Source organism: Colobus angolensis, unplaced genomic scaffold, assembly GCF_000951035.1.
Source record: "Colobus angolensis palliatus isolate OR3802 unplaced genomic scaffold, Cang.pa_1.0 Scaffold175, whole genome shotgun sequence".
Classification (NCBI taxonomy): Eukaryota; Metazoa; Chordata; class Mammalia; order Primates; family Cercopithecidae; genus Colobus; species Colobus angolensis.
The window spans coordinates 6,096,010-6,112,810 of NW_012114877.1; the positions used below are offsets into that span (position 1 = coordinate 6,096,010).

General features: G+C 43.8%; 1 protein-coding gene across 1 annotated transcript in view; it reads left to right on the forward strand.

Annotated features, from left to right (window-relative positions):
- The window catches only part of ZNRF2 (zinc and ring finger 2, E3 ubiquitin protein ligase), an 18,218-nt gene extending 7,317 nt beyond the window's left edge, over window positions 1–10,901 (forward strand). The window contains 3 exon segments of the mRNA XM_011938648.1: window positions 9,841–10,116; window positions 10,119–10,225; window positions 10,227–10,901. Of these exon segments, the coding sequence (XP_011794038.1) occupies window positions 9,841–10,116; window positions 10,119–10,225; window positions 10,227–10,862 (1,019 nt within the window). The 3' untranslated portion in view covers window positions 10,863–10,901.
- The last annotated feature ends 5,900 nt before the right edge of the window (window positions 10,902–16,801 follow it).

The window sequence follows — 16,801 nt, forward strand, 5'->3', positions numbered from 1 at the left end:
AAAGAAAGAAAGAAAGAAAGAAAGAAAGAAAGAAAGAGAAAGAAAGAAAGAAAGAAAGAAAGAAAAGGAAGGAAGGCAGGCTTCAACAATATTCCATAATATTTTATTACTATATTATAATAATTGACGTTTATCGTTTATCAGTTGTAATTCTCACAAAATCTTAACGATGTGAGTTCTTTTATCATTCCCATTTTATAGATCAGGAAATAGGTTTGGAAAAGATAAATATCTTGCCCAAAAATGTAGCATGTCCAATCTTCTTTCCCCAACTAGACGCTGGGATGAAGCTGGCCAAGGGAGTGTCTTCTCCCTGAGGTTGCAAGTATTTCAGAATCAAGAGCCCTGCAGAGTCCTGAGTTAAAGAGAGAGCCAACAGTGATGTTTCAGAGAAGGGCAAGAGCTCAGAAGCTGATCCCGGAATCCACACAACAGACCCTGAGAATCTGTCAACTACGGAGATGAAAGCAGCGATGATGCATGGAAGGGAGGGAAGTTTCCAGGCTAACGCCTGGGGTAGTGGTGTCACTCCTGTGTTTAGTATGCCCAGAGGGGCCAGGTGTGGGTGGGCCGTCCAGAGCTGGAACCAACCCATTTCAATGCACTGCTTAGTACAGAATGCCAAGTAAAGACTTCCCTTGTTTCTTTGAAACAGTGCTGCCAAGTAATTGTCATAGAACATTTATGGGTCTGTCCTTCCGCCCCTCCCTTCCTGCTTTCCCCTGGAATAGCAAGCAGAGCAGGTTGTAAAAGTCAGAACCTTTTCCTGGGTGCTCTGGAGTAAATAAAGCCATTTCCTCCTGCCTACAATGATGAGCTATTCCTGGTGGGGTAATCTTGACTCTGACCTATGGATTTGTGCACCTAGAAAAGGAGTTTATTTAGTTAAGAGTTTGGAAGAAATGCTTTCTGTGTACTGCATAATTATCCAATGTCTGTTTCTTAGTTGTTTGCTTTATGGTTGCCATGGAAAGAATAAAACCAAATGGAAAAATGTAGCAACATGGCTGTCTACAAAACAGAAAAGAAATCTTAAAGATATTTTAAGAGGCAAAGATGCTACTTATTTATTTTTTGTTATAGACAGCAGCCAGAAGGCTAAGAACCTTTTAGGAGGTTTTCCTTGGTATGGCCAGGCAGAAGAGCTATTTTGAACAAGTGGCAGCAGAGGGCACTCTTCCTACAGGTTAGTTTCTATCCTCGCTTCTCCAAGGAAAACACTTGTTACAATGCCTGTGTATATATATGTTAACAAGTTTACGGCCCTTTCAAAATATAGATGACAGATTAGATAGATGATTGATAGACAGATAGATGAGAGATGATACAGATAGATAGATGATAGATATGCTAGATGAGAGATGACAGATGATAGTTGACATAATTGATAGATAATTAGATGATATACGGATATATAGATGAGACAGTTGATATGACTGATGATGACAGTTGATAGATGGATATATAGATGATAGTTGATATAGATCATTGATAGGCAACTAGATGATTGATAGAGGGATATATAGATGATAGTTGATATAGATAATTGATAGATAATAGATGATTGATAGATGATGTATTGATGAGAGTTGATATAGATAGGTAATTGATAGATGATTGATATATGGATGATACGTTGTAACCAAGGGAGTTATAGAGAAACTCCACACTCTGAGACTAATTCAGGCGTCCTTTTATTGCTGGCGACCAAGAGATGGCTAGAGCTCAAAATTCTCTCGGCCTCGAAGAAGGGGCTAGATTTCTTTTTATACCGTGGTCTAACTAGGGGAGGGACAGCCTAGCTGAAGCAATTTTTACAGAAGCAGAACAGGCAAAATGTTAAAATTAAAAAAAAAATTAATGGTTGCAGAGATAGTTACAGAAAAAAAAACAAAAACAAAAAAAAACAGTTCCAGGTGCAGGGACTTAAACTATCACAAAGAGATAAATGCAGAGGCTTGGGTACCATCCACCGAGCACGTCCCCAGGAGCTGCTGGTACAGCTTGCCTCAATATCTTATCAGTAAGTGCATTCCTGGATGTGCTTGGAGTCAACTTGCACTACTTATTCCCTTAAGGGAGTTATTCCCTTAAGGGAGGGGGATAAGAGGGGCACGTGAAGAAGCTAAAATGGAGTCTCTCCGCCTCTCTCAGCTAAGAGAGTCACTCAGGTTAAAACAGGGTAGGGTATCACATTCCCTACTCATGTTTTGGGGAATCAAATCATCGATTCTTCAGTAATAACAAGCGGGTTTTATTGGGTTTTAAGACACATAAGTCTGATAGAAGCTATGTGCTGCTTTCTAAAGTTAAGAAACCAATTCAATATACAAGCCTCGAAGACTAAACCTGACAAGAGGAGGAGAAGGGGTCCCCCCAGTCCAGTGATTAGTTAGCCATGGATTCCAGTTAAACATGTTTTGGTACCATGGGGTGTTATTTTCCCATTCCTGTTGACATCGATCTAGATTTTCTCGAACTTTTTGGAGAGTATCCTTTATGACCCCAGACTGATAGGCACAGAAAAACTCTCTCCTAGAGTTGCGCATAACCCTCCTTGGGAGAGAAATAGCAGATCTAGGCCTTGGCGGTTTTGAAGTACTACTTCAGCTAGAGACTCTACCTGGGTATGTAGCATATCTATGGCTGACTGGAGATTGCTTAAATCAGCATCTACTTGCTGAGACAGGGACATTAGTAAAGTTTCTCCCTGAACAAGGGCAGCCATGCCAATGGCTGCTGATCTAGCTATGATAAGGCTGGCCAGAAGAGGTATGAGGAGTGGGGCAGCTCTGTGAAACCTGGAATGTAATTCAGGGGGAGCGATGAGAAGTTGCCCTTCTGGCCCGTTGTACACGTAAACGTGGGGCAGTATATGAACTAACACGCACAGGAGAGGTCCAGGTTCAGTCCCATTGATGCAATGAGTCAGGCCTGAAGTGCAGGCCAGCCAGGTATTGTTGGATGCCTGGTAGGAGACTGAGGTGTTTAAGGAAGTAAGTAGAGACTGATTACAGGTAGCCTAAAAGGGAGAAGCAGATAAGTTATACCTGGTGCTAATTAGACAGGAGGCATTCCCTGACACATCTCCTAGTGTAACGGCATGGGGCCGACCGAGTATGACAAGAAAGAGAGTCAATTTTAATTATGGCTTCTACTCCTAATCCTACATAATATGGGGGTTTGGCATTTAGGCACAACCAACAATCCTGGGCTAATTAGGCTGGGTGAGATTAAGGAGGCGATGCACCCCATCCAGAATGGACATCAGGCTGGGTTGGAGATGTTGTCATTGTAACGGAGATCTGGGAACAAGGAGTGGTGGTGGGATAGTTAAATCGACCCTGTCTTGGTGCCTTTGGAACACAGGGGCACCAAAATCATTAAATGTCCAATTGGCTCAGGAGGGCTCTGTGTGACCAGGACCTTTTCCTAAATGGTGAACACAGTTCCAACATCAAATCCCGAGATACAAAGCCTTAATCCCCATGACATGCCATAATACCATTGAGCTGAACCAGGGTTATGGACAGTTATAATAAGAGGGTTACAATTTCCCATAGTACATGGTCTAGGACAGGAAGTGCGAGTTATGGAGAGGGTTGAGGACCAGGTTGATCCTCCAGGGAAAGTGGCTAGGGTTACACATGACCAGTGAGGGCAGAAAAACTGATAAGAATCTCAAACAGCTAGAGTCAGGGTGATTTCCAGGACAGAGGTAAAAGTCAATGCTCTGGAGTCCTTTTTCTGCACCTCTAGAACTCCCACATCCGGTCCGGCTTCCTGTGTGTTCGCATCCTGCAGCCAGGTCAACGTGTCCTGCTCCCGTGACCGGCAGGTTGCGTTGTTCTTCATGGGTGTGGGCAGGCTCTGGGAACAAAGCACATAAATTGACTGCAAGAGAGACTTCCTTGGAGGTTCCTGTCTTCCAAGTAGTGTTTGCAAACACAAGTCCTGTCACGAAAGAAGTGAGGAGAAAAGAGTAGGATGCAGCAGAGGGCATCATAGGCGGAAACAAACAAAAGAGGTAAATAAAAGGAATTAATTTGATGGCTTCACTCAACTTAGGCACAGTTTTAAAGGGCCTGGCCCAAGCTTGGGGACCCATGTTTCCTGCTGAACTCTGTTGGCCTTTTTGATGCGAGAGTGATGAATCCAAGCAGGAACGCCGTCCACCTTCAGAGCCGTTGGCGTGGTGAGGATGACAGTATGAGGTCCTTTCCAGGCAGGAGTGAATCCTTTTCTCTGGAACTTTTTAACATACACCACGTCACTCGGCTGGAAAGAGTGGCAGGGCTCACTCCTGTCAGGAACTGGATTGGAGTGTGCTCCCCGGACAAGCGGCTGGATGATGTCTTGTACCTGTTGGAGAAGACTGCAAGTACTGTAACAGATGAGCTTGTGGGATTTCTGCTAAATGGGTATCCCTTAGCTTAGGTAAGATAGGCGGAGCCCTTCCATACATGACTTCAAAAGGTGAAAACCCAGCCCAGTAAGTGGTGCATCTTACTCTAAGAAGGGCTAAAAGAAAGAGCTTTACCCAATTCTCACCAGTCTCTAGAATTAACTTAGTAAGAATACCTTTTAGGGTGCGGTTCATGCATTCTGTCTGTCCAGAGCTTTGGGGTCGATAGGCACAATGGAGTTTCCATTGAATGTTTAATGCCTTGCTGACCAACTGAGCTATGGTTGAGGTGAAGGCTGGTCCATTATCAGACCCTATGGCAACAGGCAGCCCATGTCGAGGGATGACTTCATTGAGTAAAAGCCTAACTACCGTGGTGGCAGTTTCATTTTTGGTGGCAAATGCCTCAGTCCATCCGGAAAAGGTGTCTACTAGCACTAGGAGGTATTTATACCCTGCCCAGTGCGGTTTTATTTCTGTAAATTCAACTTCCCACCTTTCTCCTGGCGAGCCTCCCCAGAGGCGGTGGCCTGGGCTGGGCTTGGGACCTTGCTTGGCGTTTACCTGAGTACAAGCCGTACACCAGAGTGCTGCTTGGTTAGTTAGTCCTGAAGGTGGGGGATCTTGAAATGGCTCCTTCGAAGCTTGGCCAGTTTTACTCCTCCCAAATGGGTGGTACAATGCAGACGACTGATTAAAGTTTTCCCGAGGGCTCGGGGCATGAAGATTCTGGAATCAGGAAGAATCCACCAACCTTCCTGACTTTTACTGGCCTGAAGATCCAAAGCTTGTTTTTCTTCCTCTGGGGAGTATTCTGGGTGGTCTGGCAAGTCAGGTTGCGGAAAGAACACAGTGGGCAGCAGGGTCAAAGGCGTGACTGGGAGTCAAGCTGCCTCTCCAGCTGCAGAGTCTGTTCTTTGGTTACCACGGGCAACGGCCGAGTCTTCTCTTTGATGTCCCTTGCACTGAATTACAGCCACCTGCCGAAGAAGCCAAACAGCTTCAAGCAGGGTCAAAATTTCTTCTTTGTTTTTAACAGTCTTTCCTGTTGAGGTGAGTAGCCCTCACTCTTGATAGATGGCTCCGCGTACATGTACAGTAGCAGTAGCACACCTGCTGTCAGTGCAGATGTTAACATGTTTATCCTTACCCCATCAGAGAGCCTGAGTGAGGGCGACCAATTCAGCCTTCTGTGCCGAGGTACCTGCCGGCAGTGACTGGGCCCACAGTACATCTATCTCCGTAGTAACGACTGCACCAGCCTTTCGTACTCCCTGTTCAAGGAAGCTGCTACTCTCTGTAGACACGGTGGTGTCCACCTCCTTTAGAGGCACATCTTGGAGATCGGGTCGGCCAGTTTCTGTAGTCTCTTACAGTTCTTGGCAGTAAAGGACAGGTGTGGTAAGGTCTGGATCAGGGTGCAAGGTAGCTAGATTTAAACGCCTTGTGGGAGAGAGAGTTAAATGAGGCTGATCTAACAGTAAACTCTGATATTGTAGGATGTGAGCATTCAACATCCATTTGCCAGAAGCACTTCATAGCAAAGTCTCTGTGGCATGAGGAGCTGTAAGGGTTAAATTCTGGCCCAGTCAGTTTACCAGCCTCCTGGACCAGGCTTGCTGTTGCCACTATGGCTGACAGACAACTTGGCCACCCAGAGGCCACAGGGTTCAGTCTCTTAGCCCAAATAGGCCACTGGGTGTCGCCATGGTCCCAAAGTCTGAGTAAGTACCCCTTTAGCAAATCCCTCACTCTCATGAACAAAAAGGTGAAATGGTTTTGAGATATTTGGGAGGGCAAGAGCAGGGGCCTCAGTCAATGCCTTCTTTAGATTGTGAAAAGCCTGCTCCTTTGTCAGTCCAAACTAGCAGGCCATTTCCTCCGGTAGCAGAGTACAGGGGCTTGGCGATTTCTGCGAACGCCAATATCCATAAACGACAGTATCCCATGGCCCCCAGGAATTCACGTACCTGTCTCTTGGTGGTGGGAGTGGGGATCTGCAGGATGGTTTCCTTCTGAGCACTAGTGAGTGCCCCTTTTCCTTTGTTTATCTCATACCCTAAGTAGGAAACTCTGGGAAGACTTTGGGCCCTCTTGGCTGAGACCTGACACCTGAGTTCCTGAAGGAGGTAAAGTAGGTCCCTAGTGTGTTGCAGGCAGCTGTCAGTAGTTTCAATAGCCAATAACAGGTCGTCTATGTACTGGAGAAGAGTGCAGTTAGGGTGACTGGCTCAGAATGGTATAAGATCTTGTTGGAGGACTTCCCCAAAAAGGGTGGGGGAATTTTTAAAACCCTGGGGTAATCGAGTCCAGGTTAATTGGGTGGTGTCTCCTGAGCCAGGATCTGTCCATTCAAAAGCAAAGATAGGTTGGCTTTTGGGGGCCAGAAGAATAGTACAGAAAGCATCCTTTAAGCCACAGACAGTGTATACTGTATGTTCTGGCGGAAGCAGGCTGAGTAAAGTATAAGGGTTAGGGACAGTTAGATGGACGGTGACTGTCCGTTTGTTAACTTCCCGCAAGTCCTGTACCAGCTGGTAATCATTTGTCCTAGGTTTCTGGACTGGCAAAAATGGAGTATTCCAGGCAGACTGACACGGTGTGAGTATACCAGCTGGTAATAGTTGATGAATATGGGGATTGATTCCCTCTCTAGCCTGCTGACTGTTTTACCTGAACTGGCAGGGGGGTGGCCAACAGTTCTACTGGGAATGTAACTAACACCATACTTAGGTGATCATTTTCACCACTCAGACAGGGTCACACCTTCCAGCTGACTGAATCATTGCTAAGCCTCTCATTTTATGAGGCATTTTCTCCAATCCTTTACATCGTATACAAAAAAGTATAATTGCCCCTCAAACACCCTCATCAATTCTATTTTTACTGAGGGAATCAGCAAAAAATGTAAGGAAAATAGATTTAGTTTATATCCCAAGAGTTGAATGTTGTTACAAACAAGTCTAAAAATTCATTCATAAAATATAGTAAGTCATGTGGTTAAAAATTTGAAGAAATAAAGAAAAAACAACAGTGTTAGTGTTATGAAAAGAGATACATGTGGCTCTGAACGAGAGTCTCAAGGGACAGCACCGTACTTGAATTGTAAAAGTGCTGAAATGCAAACATCTTAAATGGAAGTGACCACTATGTATCCTGGAAAGCTGTTAGATGATTCCAAAAGTGGTTCTTTGACAAAGAAACCAATGTAGAATATACATAGGAAGAGTTTTATTAATACTACTCATGAACTATGAGCATATATAAAAAAGTAATATTTCTAAATCAATCTATTATTGCATATCTATGCAATTTTAAATTTTTAAAATATGTATGCATAATTAAATTTATATTAGCTATTACAAATAGATATTTGACTATTTAATCTACCCTCAAAATTTATATATGGAAACTACTCCAAAACACATCTTTCTGTATCTTTGCATTCTGAAATAGAAGACTAACTTATAGTCAAGATTGCATTACAATGGGATATGCTAATACTCAAATTCCAAACTTTATACTTAAATTTGTAAGCACACAGCCTTCTCAGAAAACTACTTTAAAATGTAAAATACTCATTGAGGTGAGTCAGTTCTACTTTTTTTAAGTGAACAACAGTATTTTACAATAATTCTTAAAAGTGAATCATATTATTAAATGTTTATGAATGCTTACAAATGACAGCATGTTTGGAAGAAACATGCCTTCGCAGCTTTGAAGTTCATTAAGAGGTTCTACTCTGGTGACATTTCAGCAGGTCTTAGTCTCTAGTCCAAATAAATTCATTATTCCCATGAATGTGCAATACCAGGAGCCTATGACTACCTTTAAAAAGACTAAAAAAAAAGAGATAATGGAGGAAAACACATTCTCTTCATAATGATCTTTCTAAAATACCATTTTGTGATGGTTGCCTTAGACATTATAAACTCTGACAAATTTATTTAGATCATTTCACTTGTGAGTCACTTCAAAATTATACACTATGCTTCTATATAGAAAAATATTACATATGTGGTAACCGATTCTGTAATATAAATAATAGTAACCGTTAAGTCAATATAAAAGTATATAATTAAAATATGGTGATTAATAGAAAAATATAAAGATTTATAGAAACATTTCAAAATTCATTTCATTTAGATCCTTGTATTCCTTCATAAAATATATAAAATATATTATAAAAACTGGAATATAATGGAATAATAGCACCTGTGTGCATTACCATTTTAACCAAGCAGAAGATTTAATTAACCAATTGTTTCCAATCTGCAAGCTATTTTTAACAGTTCAAAGACAAAGGAAAAATAACAACAAAAAAATTTCTAACAGAATGTTCATGTCTCAGAGGTTTTTTAAAAATAACATTATACATTCTGGAAAACTAATGTGAGATCACTGGGGGAAAAATAAAAAAATAAAGAGTTTGAAAAGGAAAGCAAGCACCTCTAAGAGCTAACCATTTTTAATATTTTGGTGATTGGCCAGGCGCCGTGGTTCATGCCTGTAATCCCACCACTTTGGGAGGCCAACGCGGGCAGATCAGGAGGTCAGGAGTTTGAGACCAGCCTGGCCAACTGGTGAAACCCCATCTCTACTAAAAATACAAAAATTAGCTGGGCATGGTGGCAGGCGCCTGTGATGCCAGCTACTCAGGAGGCTGAGGCAGGAGAATCACTTGAAATTGGAAGGCAGAGGCTGCAATGAGCCAAGATCACACCACTGCACTCCAGCCTGGGCGACAAGAGCGAAACTCCAACTCAAAAAAAAAGGTTGGTGATTATCTTTCCAGTCCTCCCCCTAGGCATTTAAAACATGAAATTAGTTACTCAATACTACCTAATGAGATCACATTATCAATGTTAATGTAATATGCATCACTAAACATCATAAACATCTTTCCACGTCTCACAAGTCTAGATTTATTATGCAGCTTGATATAGTAGGAAAAGCATAGCTTTGATGTCAGAATTGAACTCAAATTCTGACTCCACAAGTTATAGTTTCTATGGTCTCAAGTAATCCTTCAACAGCTGTCAATCACTTCATCTCTCAAATGAGTTTAATAATAACTATGCTACAAGAGAAGTGAGGTAAGAGCTCACATATACAGTCATTTATGTCCTAAGTATAGTGCTGGCATATAGTATGCAATGAATGCTTTTACCTTTTCAAAACATTCTGTTCTAAACTTAATTTTTATTTGTAAATAAGAAATTAATCTCCTGTGAAATTAATCTCGCAGGGGGAGCGAGGCGACGGTTGCCGGGAAGCGCGCGCCACCCTTCCCTCCCATTCTTCGTCCTCCCCTCGCGCACCACCCGTTTTTCCTCTTTTTCCGTTAATAACAGCTGGGTGGCTAGGGGAGGAGGGAAGGTGGCCCCGGCGGAGTCTGGGCGGGTGCCTCCCGCTCAGCCGCCAGCCACCTTGAGAGTTGGAGGATAGCGGCGGTAGCAGCGGCCGCCGGAGAGGAGGCTGTGCCGAGGCTCGGGGCGCTGAGCGCGGCAGCAGAGAGCACCACAGACCCGCCGTGGCGCGCCAGAGCCAAAACCAGCGGCAGCCGCACGGCCAACTGAGCCGCCCCTTTCTGCTGGAGCCAGGGAGGGGTGCGCGCAGCCGAGACCCCTTCCTCTCTGCGTCTCCTCGTCTCCCCCGCCCGCGTCAAGCCGCCGGCCTCTCCCACCGCCCCGAGAAGGGGGCGCCGGGCGGCGGCCCTGTAACGCGCAGGGGCCTCTCTGGACCGGCCGCGGCGCCTGGGCCCTGCTCTCTAGCTCCCGCGCTCGCTCCTGCCCTCTCGGCTCTCCGGGAGCAGAGCGCTGGCCCGGCCCGGCCCAGGGCGGACATGAGCGCCAAGCAGAGCGGCCCTCCAGTAGCCAACGGTCGCACGCGCGCGTACTCGGGCTCGGATCTACCTTCCAGTAGCAGCGGAGGGGCCAATGGGACCGCGGGCGGCGGGGACGCTCTAACCGCCGCTGCGCGGAGGTTCCCGGCTTAGGTGCCCAGTGCGCACCAGCCCAGCGTTGCGGACGGCGGCGCGGCGGCCCCGGGAGCCCCGCGCAGACGCTGCCTCGGCGGGGCCGTGGGGAGCGTTGCGTCGGGGGCCTGTGCGGCGCAGTCCTCCTTCAGCATCCCGAACAGCAGCAGCAGCCCCTACGGCTGGCAGGACTCGGTGCACAGCAGCCTCGAAGGCGGCGGCGGCGGCGGCCGCCGGGAGCCCCGGGGGACCGCGCCCGGTGATTGGCCCTCACCAGCTCACCTCTCGCCGCACATGTTTGGAGGTGGGGACCCCTCTCCGCGCGCCCGCGCTCGGTCCTCCCGCGGCTGCACGTGGGTCGTGGCCCCCGGCTATTTTTACCCTTCTTCTTTTCTCCTTCGCCCGGGGCGCCAGGGGCTGCTTCCCGGCCCAGCCCCCGCCGGTCTCCGTTCTGGGAAGAAACCCCGGGCACTTACTTAACTCCTGCGGTGCAGCTACCGCGTAGACGCATGGTTTTGTTTTTAAACATCGTGAGCACCCTCACCTAGGCGGCTCCCTGGTAGAGAAAATCTGTTTTCCAGAGAGGTGACTGGAGCAAATGTTGTTTTACAACCAACCAACGAAACAGCTCTTGTGGTTGTGGCTTTTAGTACCAGGAAGTCAGGAGGAGACCCGTTGCTCAATGTAGTTCTATCTGGGGACTCAGTGGGGAACAGTTTTTAAAGGCCAAAAGTCGAAGGGTCTCAAATGAACGCTGAGTTACCATCTTTGGACCGACCTTTAATATAAAGCTGTAATCCTTAAATCTGTGTCAGTCCCACTTCCTGTGTCACTTTAATTGGAGGAAAGCGTTAATGAAAAGTTTGTTTTTAAACCCCACTAAACCGCTACTTAAGATCACAGTTAATGTCAGTCCTGCTTAATTTGGAAAGCATTTAAAAAATGGAAAAGTTTCCTAAGGAAGTAAAAATTTTGCAACTCTGCCTACAAGGTACAGTAATTGGCTAGGTTCTTTTGAAGAGCAGTGTTGACTAGAGTTAAGGAAAAGTCAGTTGTGGAAAATGGACATTTTTAATAGCAAAATGATGTGCTTTACTATAGAAACAGGAGGAAGGGGGCGTTGTCCTGGGAAAAGTGAATTCTACTTCTTCAGTTATGTTTTATGCTGATCTACTTTATTGCAAAACGCTAATAGTAAATGAATCAAGACCACATGCCCTCCCCGATTTATGAAAATAAATAGAAGTATAGAAGATAAGCATTCCCATTTCATCGCATTATGCATCCGATATTAGAAGAATTCGCAGCTGAGCGCAGATGAACAGCGAAAACAGCATCCCCTACATTTTTGTGCCTCTTTTACTCTTATATTTGTAAACGTAGGAACTTTGAGTGGAGACTTAGTAAAGTGGAATACGTAGTAATTTATTTGTTCTGATGTTCTGTACTATCAGCATGCACACCAGCACACACACCAGCATAAATTAAAAATAAGAATGTCATGTTTAATTTTTCCCATCTTTTTAGTAACGCTTTGCACATTCAATATGGAATGACGCTTGACTTTTAATTAGCTACCTTGTTTTAAAGTAATTTTTGCTTCTTAAAAATATTCATCCCTCTTAAAATTGGGCCATTTTTAAAAGTCATTTGCTTTTGAGTAGAGGAACTCTCCTGGTGTCCTTAAAGTGATTTGATCACAACTAACCTACCAGTTGAAGTTGCTGTAGTCCACATTGAAGAATATAAAAGGCAGTTCCTGAGAATTGGTGATTAGTGTGAGATTGAAGGGCAAACTGGTTTTTAATATTTATCTTTATCTTTTTAAAGTGAAAATTTGCATTTAGCAGTTATCAAAAGATGAATATTTAAGTTCGCTAAAGAAGGGTGAATAGGAAAAGCCTTGTCAAGTTAATAGTTAATATTTATTTAATATGCTGATTTTTAAAAATTCATTTTCTAAGAGTTGATAATTCCCTTTGAGAAGCATTATATTTCTATGGGTTTATTTTGTTAAGTAAATGCATTCCATTCAGAGCACAGGACAGTTGAGCCCCATATTATTCCTAGTAAATGAGTAAGTCAAAATACCTAGTTGCTTAAAGTTGGAGATAAAGCATTTATCTTTTTTCTTATCTAAGTTCTAGGTTTGTGCACTCACTATAGTTCTTTTAGCGCTGTTGGGGTTGGGTGACTGGGACCTAGTAGTACAGTGACACTTTCTGAGGAACTTATAGCAGCCTTTCTCAACCGACTTTGTGGAGAGAATTGTGCTGTAGTGTGCAATGCATTCTACCTTTTAGCTCCAGTGCATTTAGGACAGTTTTAGTTATGTATCATTCTTGAAACAGTTGAGAAAACAGTCACTGAAATAATTTCCTGTGTTTGGTGATTCAGATGAGGAACCTCAGTTGAGAATTGCTGGAAAGGGATCAGAGAAATTACCTGTTCTTATTATATGACAGGATCAGATGAAATTGCCACATCCTGAAATTTTTGTTGAGACAGGGAGATGGAATACATTTATGTAAAACCCCATCTTAGTGGCATGCCTTACTGAAATTTTTACCTATATTTTAGTGGACGGGTTATTAGGAAAATAATAGAGGCATGTTTCTCATCATCTTGAGATCTAGGGAGCTAGATGAAGAATCTTGTAATTAAAAAAATTAGACTTGACTGTACTTCACATTTACTTAATTTTTTAGTATCTATTATAGCATTATTGTGTTTATTCAGTTACAGATTGTATAAATGGTTATATGCAAATAACCCATCTGAAAATTGATAAAAGGATTATTTCAGAATTAATGGAAAGTTCATATTGTTTTTTGTAAAACTGTTGTTTTAATTGTTGTTTATATTATTCACGTCTCCTAATAAGAAAATATGGTACCAATAAGATTCAAAATTACTCTCTTGTGAGCTGTCATGTAATTTATAGAAAATGAAAAACAGTCCCCCCCCTTTTATTTTTAACACTTAAGAGTCTAGCAAGTGGAATTGTTAGTAGTTCCCTCACAATGAAGTGCCACATTGAACGAGGAAGTTTTCTGTGTTGGTTTTATGTTTTGCTGTCTTTTGGACATCTATTTTGGCTATGTACGCTCTTATTCTCTCTAGAGACTGGAAGAAAAATGCCTAATCCAGATATTTCAGTTTGTAGAAATTTCAAAGAAATTTGAGTTGCCGGACATCAGAATATGATTATATTTATATAGGAGTTTTTAGGTGAAGTAAATCTTGTCTTTGTTATTCTTTTCAGACCGGGGAGTGTTAAAGTGAACAGACGCTTTCTCGACTACTGCTAGTATTGTCCATCACCTTTGTTTTAAAACAGGTCTTAAGGGTATTTCCTAATATTTAAAAATCTTGATGGTATCTTAGAGGGATTTGTCTGGCTTTAATTTATATCTACGTTTTTTTCCCCACTGTCAAGTAGCTGTTGTTCATAAGAGCATAATATGAGTGGTAAAATAGCCTTTTAATGATGTGGCAAGGATGGGGTAGATGAATTGGGCTATAGAAATATACCAATAAATGGAGATTATTTCCAGAGAAATCGTGTGGACTTCTATAGTGTGTCCTTGAGTCTGGAAGTGAAAATGTAAAATGATTTAATCTCAGACAACCAGTGGTGCGGGGTTGCTTTTGGCCTCCTGATTTTCTTGAGCTTTTTGGGTGTGGCTTGCTCTTGAGTAGTTCAGTAGTCTGATTGTCATTCAGCGCCTTGTTACTTGTGAAACATGTTTTCTGATATTGAAGGAGTGCGGGTTATCTCTTAAAACTGAATATGTTGAAGAAGACCTGTATTTCTAGGAAGATTTCTCTTAATTTGTAAGGCAGATGTGAAGTTTTATGGTGTTAGGTTGTCTTCATCAATTAACCATTATTGAATTGGTCTCAGTTATCACTTCTTACCAATATCAAGTGCCAAAATGTTTGAATTTGGGATATTGTAATTAATCTATTTCGTATTCCTGAATGTTATTTTGTGCTATTGAAGGCTTTTACGGGCAGTGGCAGAAGAGGAATGTTTGCCTTTCTAAGAAAAATGAGCCTTCTAACCACAACCCCTGCCACTCCTGAAGTAACAAGAATTTTGGTGGTTATTGTTTCTCACTTGTAATTTCATACCTTCGTATTATATGCTTTGATGTGTTTAAGCGTGGCCTGTGTCATGGAAGTTTCTGCTTTGGGAATTTTTTGGAAATATTCTTGACTGCAAGGTGGGAAGGATTGGTGAGTTGCACAGGGCATCATCACCTGATCTGAGAGCAGCGTGACATAAGAACCTGGTATTTTGAGGCTTTGCTGGCTAGTGCAGTGCCTGAGGGAGTAAGAGCCCTGTTGTTGTAAGATAGAGTCTTACTCCCTCAGGCACATCTCCAGCAAGTCTCTTGTCCTCCAATTTGATTGCTTTGCCTGGTGACCAGTAAGTAAGTTCTTCTGATTACCAAATATCATTAATTAGATATCAACTTGTAAACTATTTATTATTGTTTGGGTTTTTTTTTTTTTTTTTTTTTGAGGCAGAGTCTCGCTCTGTCGCCCGGACTGGAGTGCAGTGGCCGGATCTCAGCTCACTGCAAGCTCCGCCTCCCGGGTTTACGCCATTCTCCTGCCTCAGCCTCCGAGTAGCTGGGACTACAGGCGCCCGCCACCTCGCCCGGCTAGTTTTTGTATTTTTAGTAGAGACGGGGTTTCACCATGTTAGCCAGGATGGTCTTGATCTTCTGACCTCGTGATCCGCCCGTCTCGGCCTCCCAAAGTGCTGGGATTACAGGCTTGAGCCACCGCGCCCGGCCAAAGGTCATAAAATATATAAGATTTAAAAATTCTAGTCCTGCTGACCTTGTGGTTTTAATGACCATAAAATGGGTGACACAAAAAAATATTCATCTTCATCTGTTAAAATTTTACCTGGGAATTTCCATTTGGAAAGTATTTAGTGAGAGTGAGTGGTTTATCAAGGCCACAGAAGCTTTGGTTTCTAAATGGATGATCACGTACAAAGAACCAATTCAGGATGTGACAGCCAAGGACGGGGTAATTTTGCTTCGGTCTCCGTGGTTTCTAGGAAGTAGCGGTTTTCTAGGGCAGAGCCTGAGGAGGCAGGTGGACAGCCTACTTCAGAAATTCTCCATTGTCCCACTTTTAACTTTAGCATTCCCGAGAGCATGAATGTGGTTAAATTTTATCAGAAAAAATAATTCCATGAATTTAATATAATTGAAAGTCCAGATGTTAGTGGCAGATGGGCTTTTTGAATGTATAAGTGATTCCCTTCCTGCTTGTAAATGACATGAAGAAACAGCGGGTTTTCTCCAAGTTTAAACACGTCACCACAGCGGTGGTGCCACATGTCTCCTGGGTCTCCACTTAGCCAGAGAGAGTAATGGAAACAGATGCTCCAGTGCCCTCTCTGCTCTTGACTTCCTGGCAGGGAGACCATCACTTGACAGGTTCTTTTCATCAGCAACCTCCACGGACCGAATGCCTGGGGAAATCGGGAAAACTGTTCTTGCAGTAACTGGTTTTTGACTGAGGGCCATGCCAAAGACTTTTGTTCTTGGCTTTATTGTGTTTGGGGCAAATGTGATTTAAAGTCAGTGGAAAACTGGGAAGGCCAGTGAGGAAGGGAAAGGGGCGGTGGTTGAGTTCAGAGGTCAGCTGAGGAACATCACTAGCTTTACAGCAAAGGGCAAATCAGAAGCAGTGGTACCCATGACTGAAAGAACTTTCCACAGGCAACACCCAGCCAACCTGCCCCCTGCCTGTGGGAAACCCTTGAAGGCTTTCGCCTGTCCGTGGGCTGACAGGGCTCACCTCCAGATATGGCCTTATTTCCTGACCTCATCCCTAGCCTGTCCTCCTTGCCATTTCGGTTTCGGCCACTCCAAAAAACATCCTCTCAAGCCATGCTGCTTCCAGTCTTTGCTTATGCTGCTCTGCCAGGCCCTGGAGCCCTTTACGTCTTGTGGTCTTTACCCTCACTCCCACCTCACCTGGAAAACTCTCCCTCAGGTCTCAACTTAGACTCAGGGGAAGAGACATTTATTGGTCCCTGTGAAAAAAGCAGTTACCCGCAGTGGTTTGCTGGTGCCACTCCTGCTCCCCCACCACCCAGCACTCTCCCCTCTACAGTGACCGCCCACCCCCACCTGCTGGACAGCAAGGTCCGTGGGATCAGGCACTGCACGTGTCAGGGACTATGTGTGGCACTGTATGGCAAATCTCCAAGATTGGGAAGCACCGCTTTACATAGTCCCCAGTAAGTACTGAATCCAGCTATTTTATTATTTTATTTTTTTTGAGAGAGTCTCGTTCTGTTGCCCAAGCTGAAGGGCAGTGGTGCAATCATGGCTCACGGCAGCCTTGACCTCCTGGCTTCAGTGATCCTCTCACCTAAGCCTCTC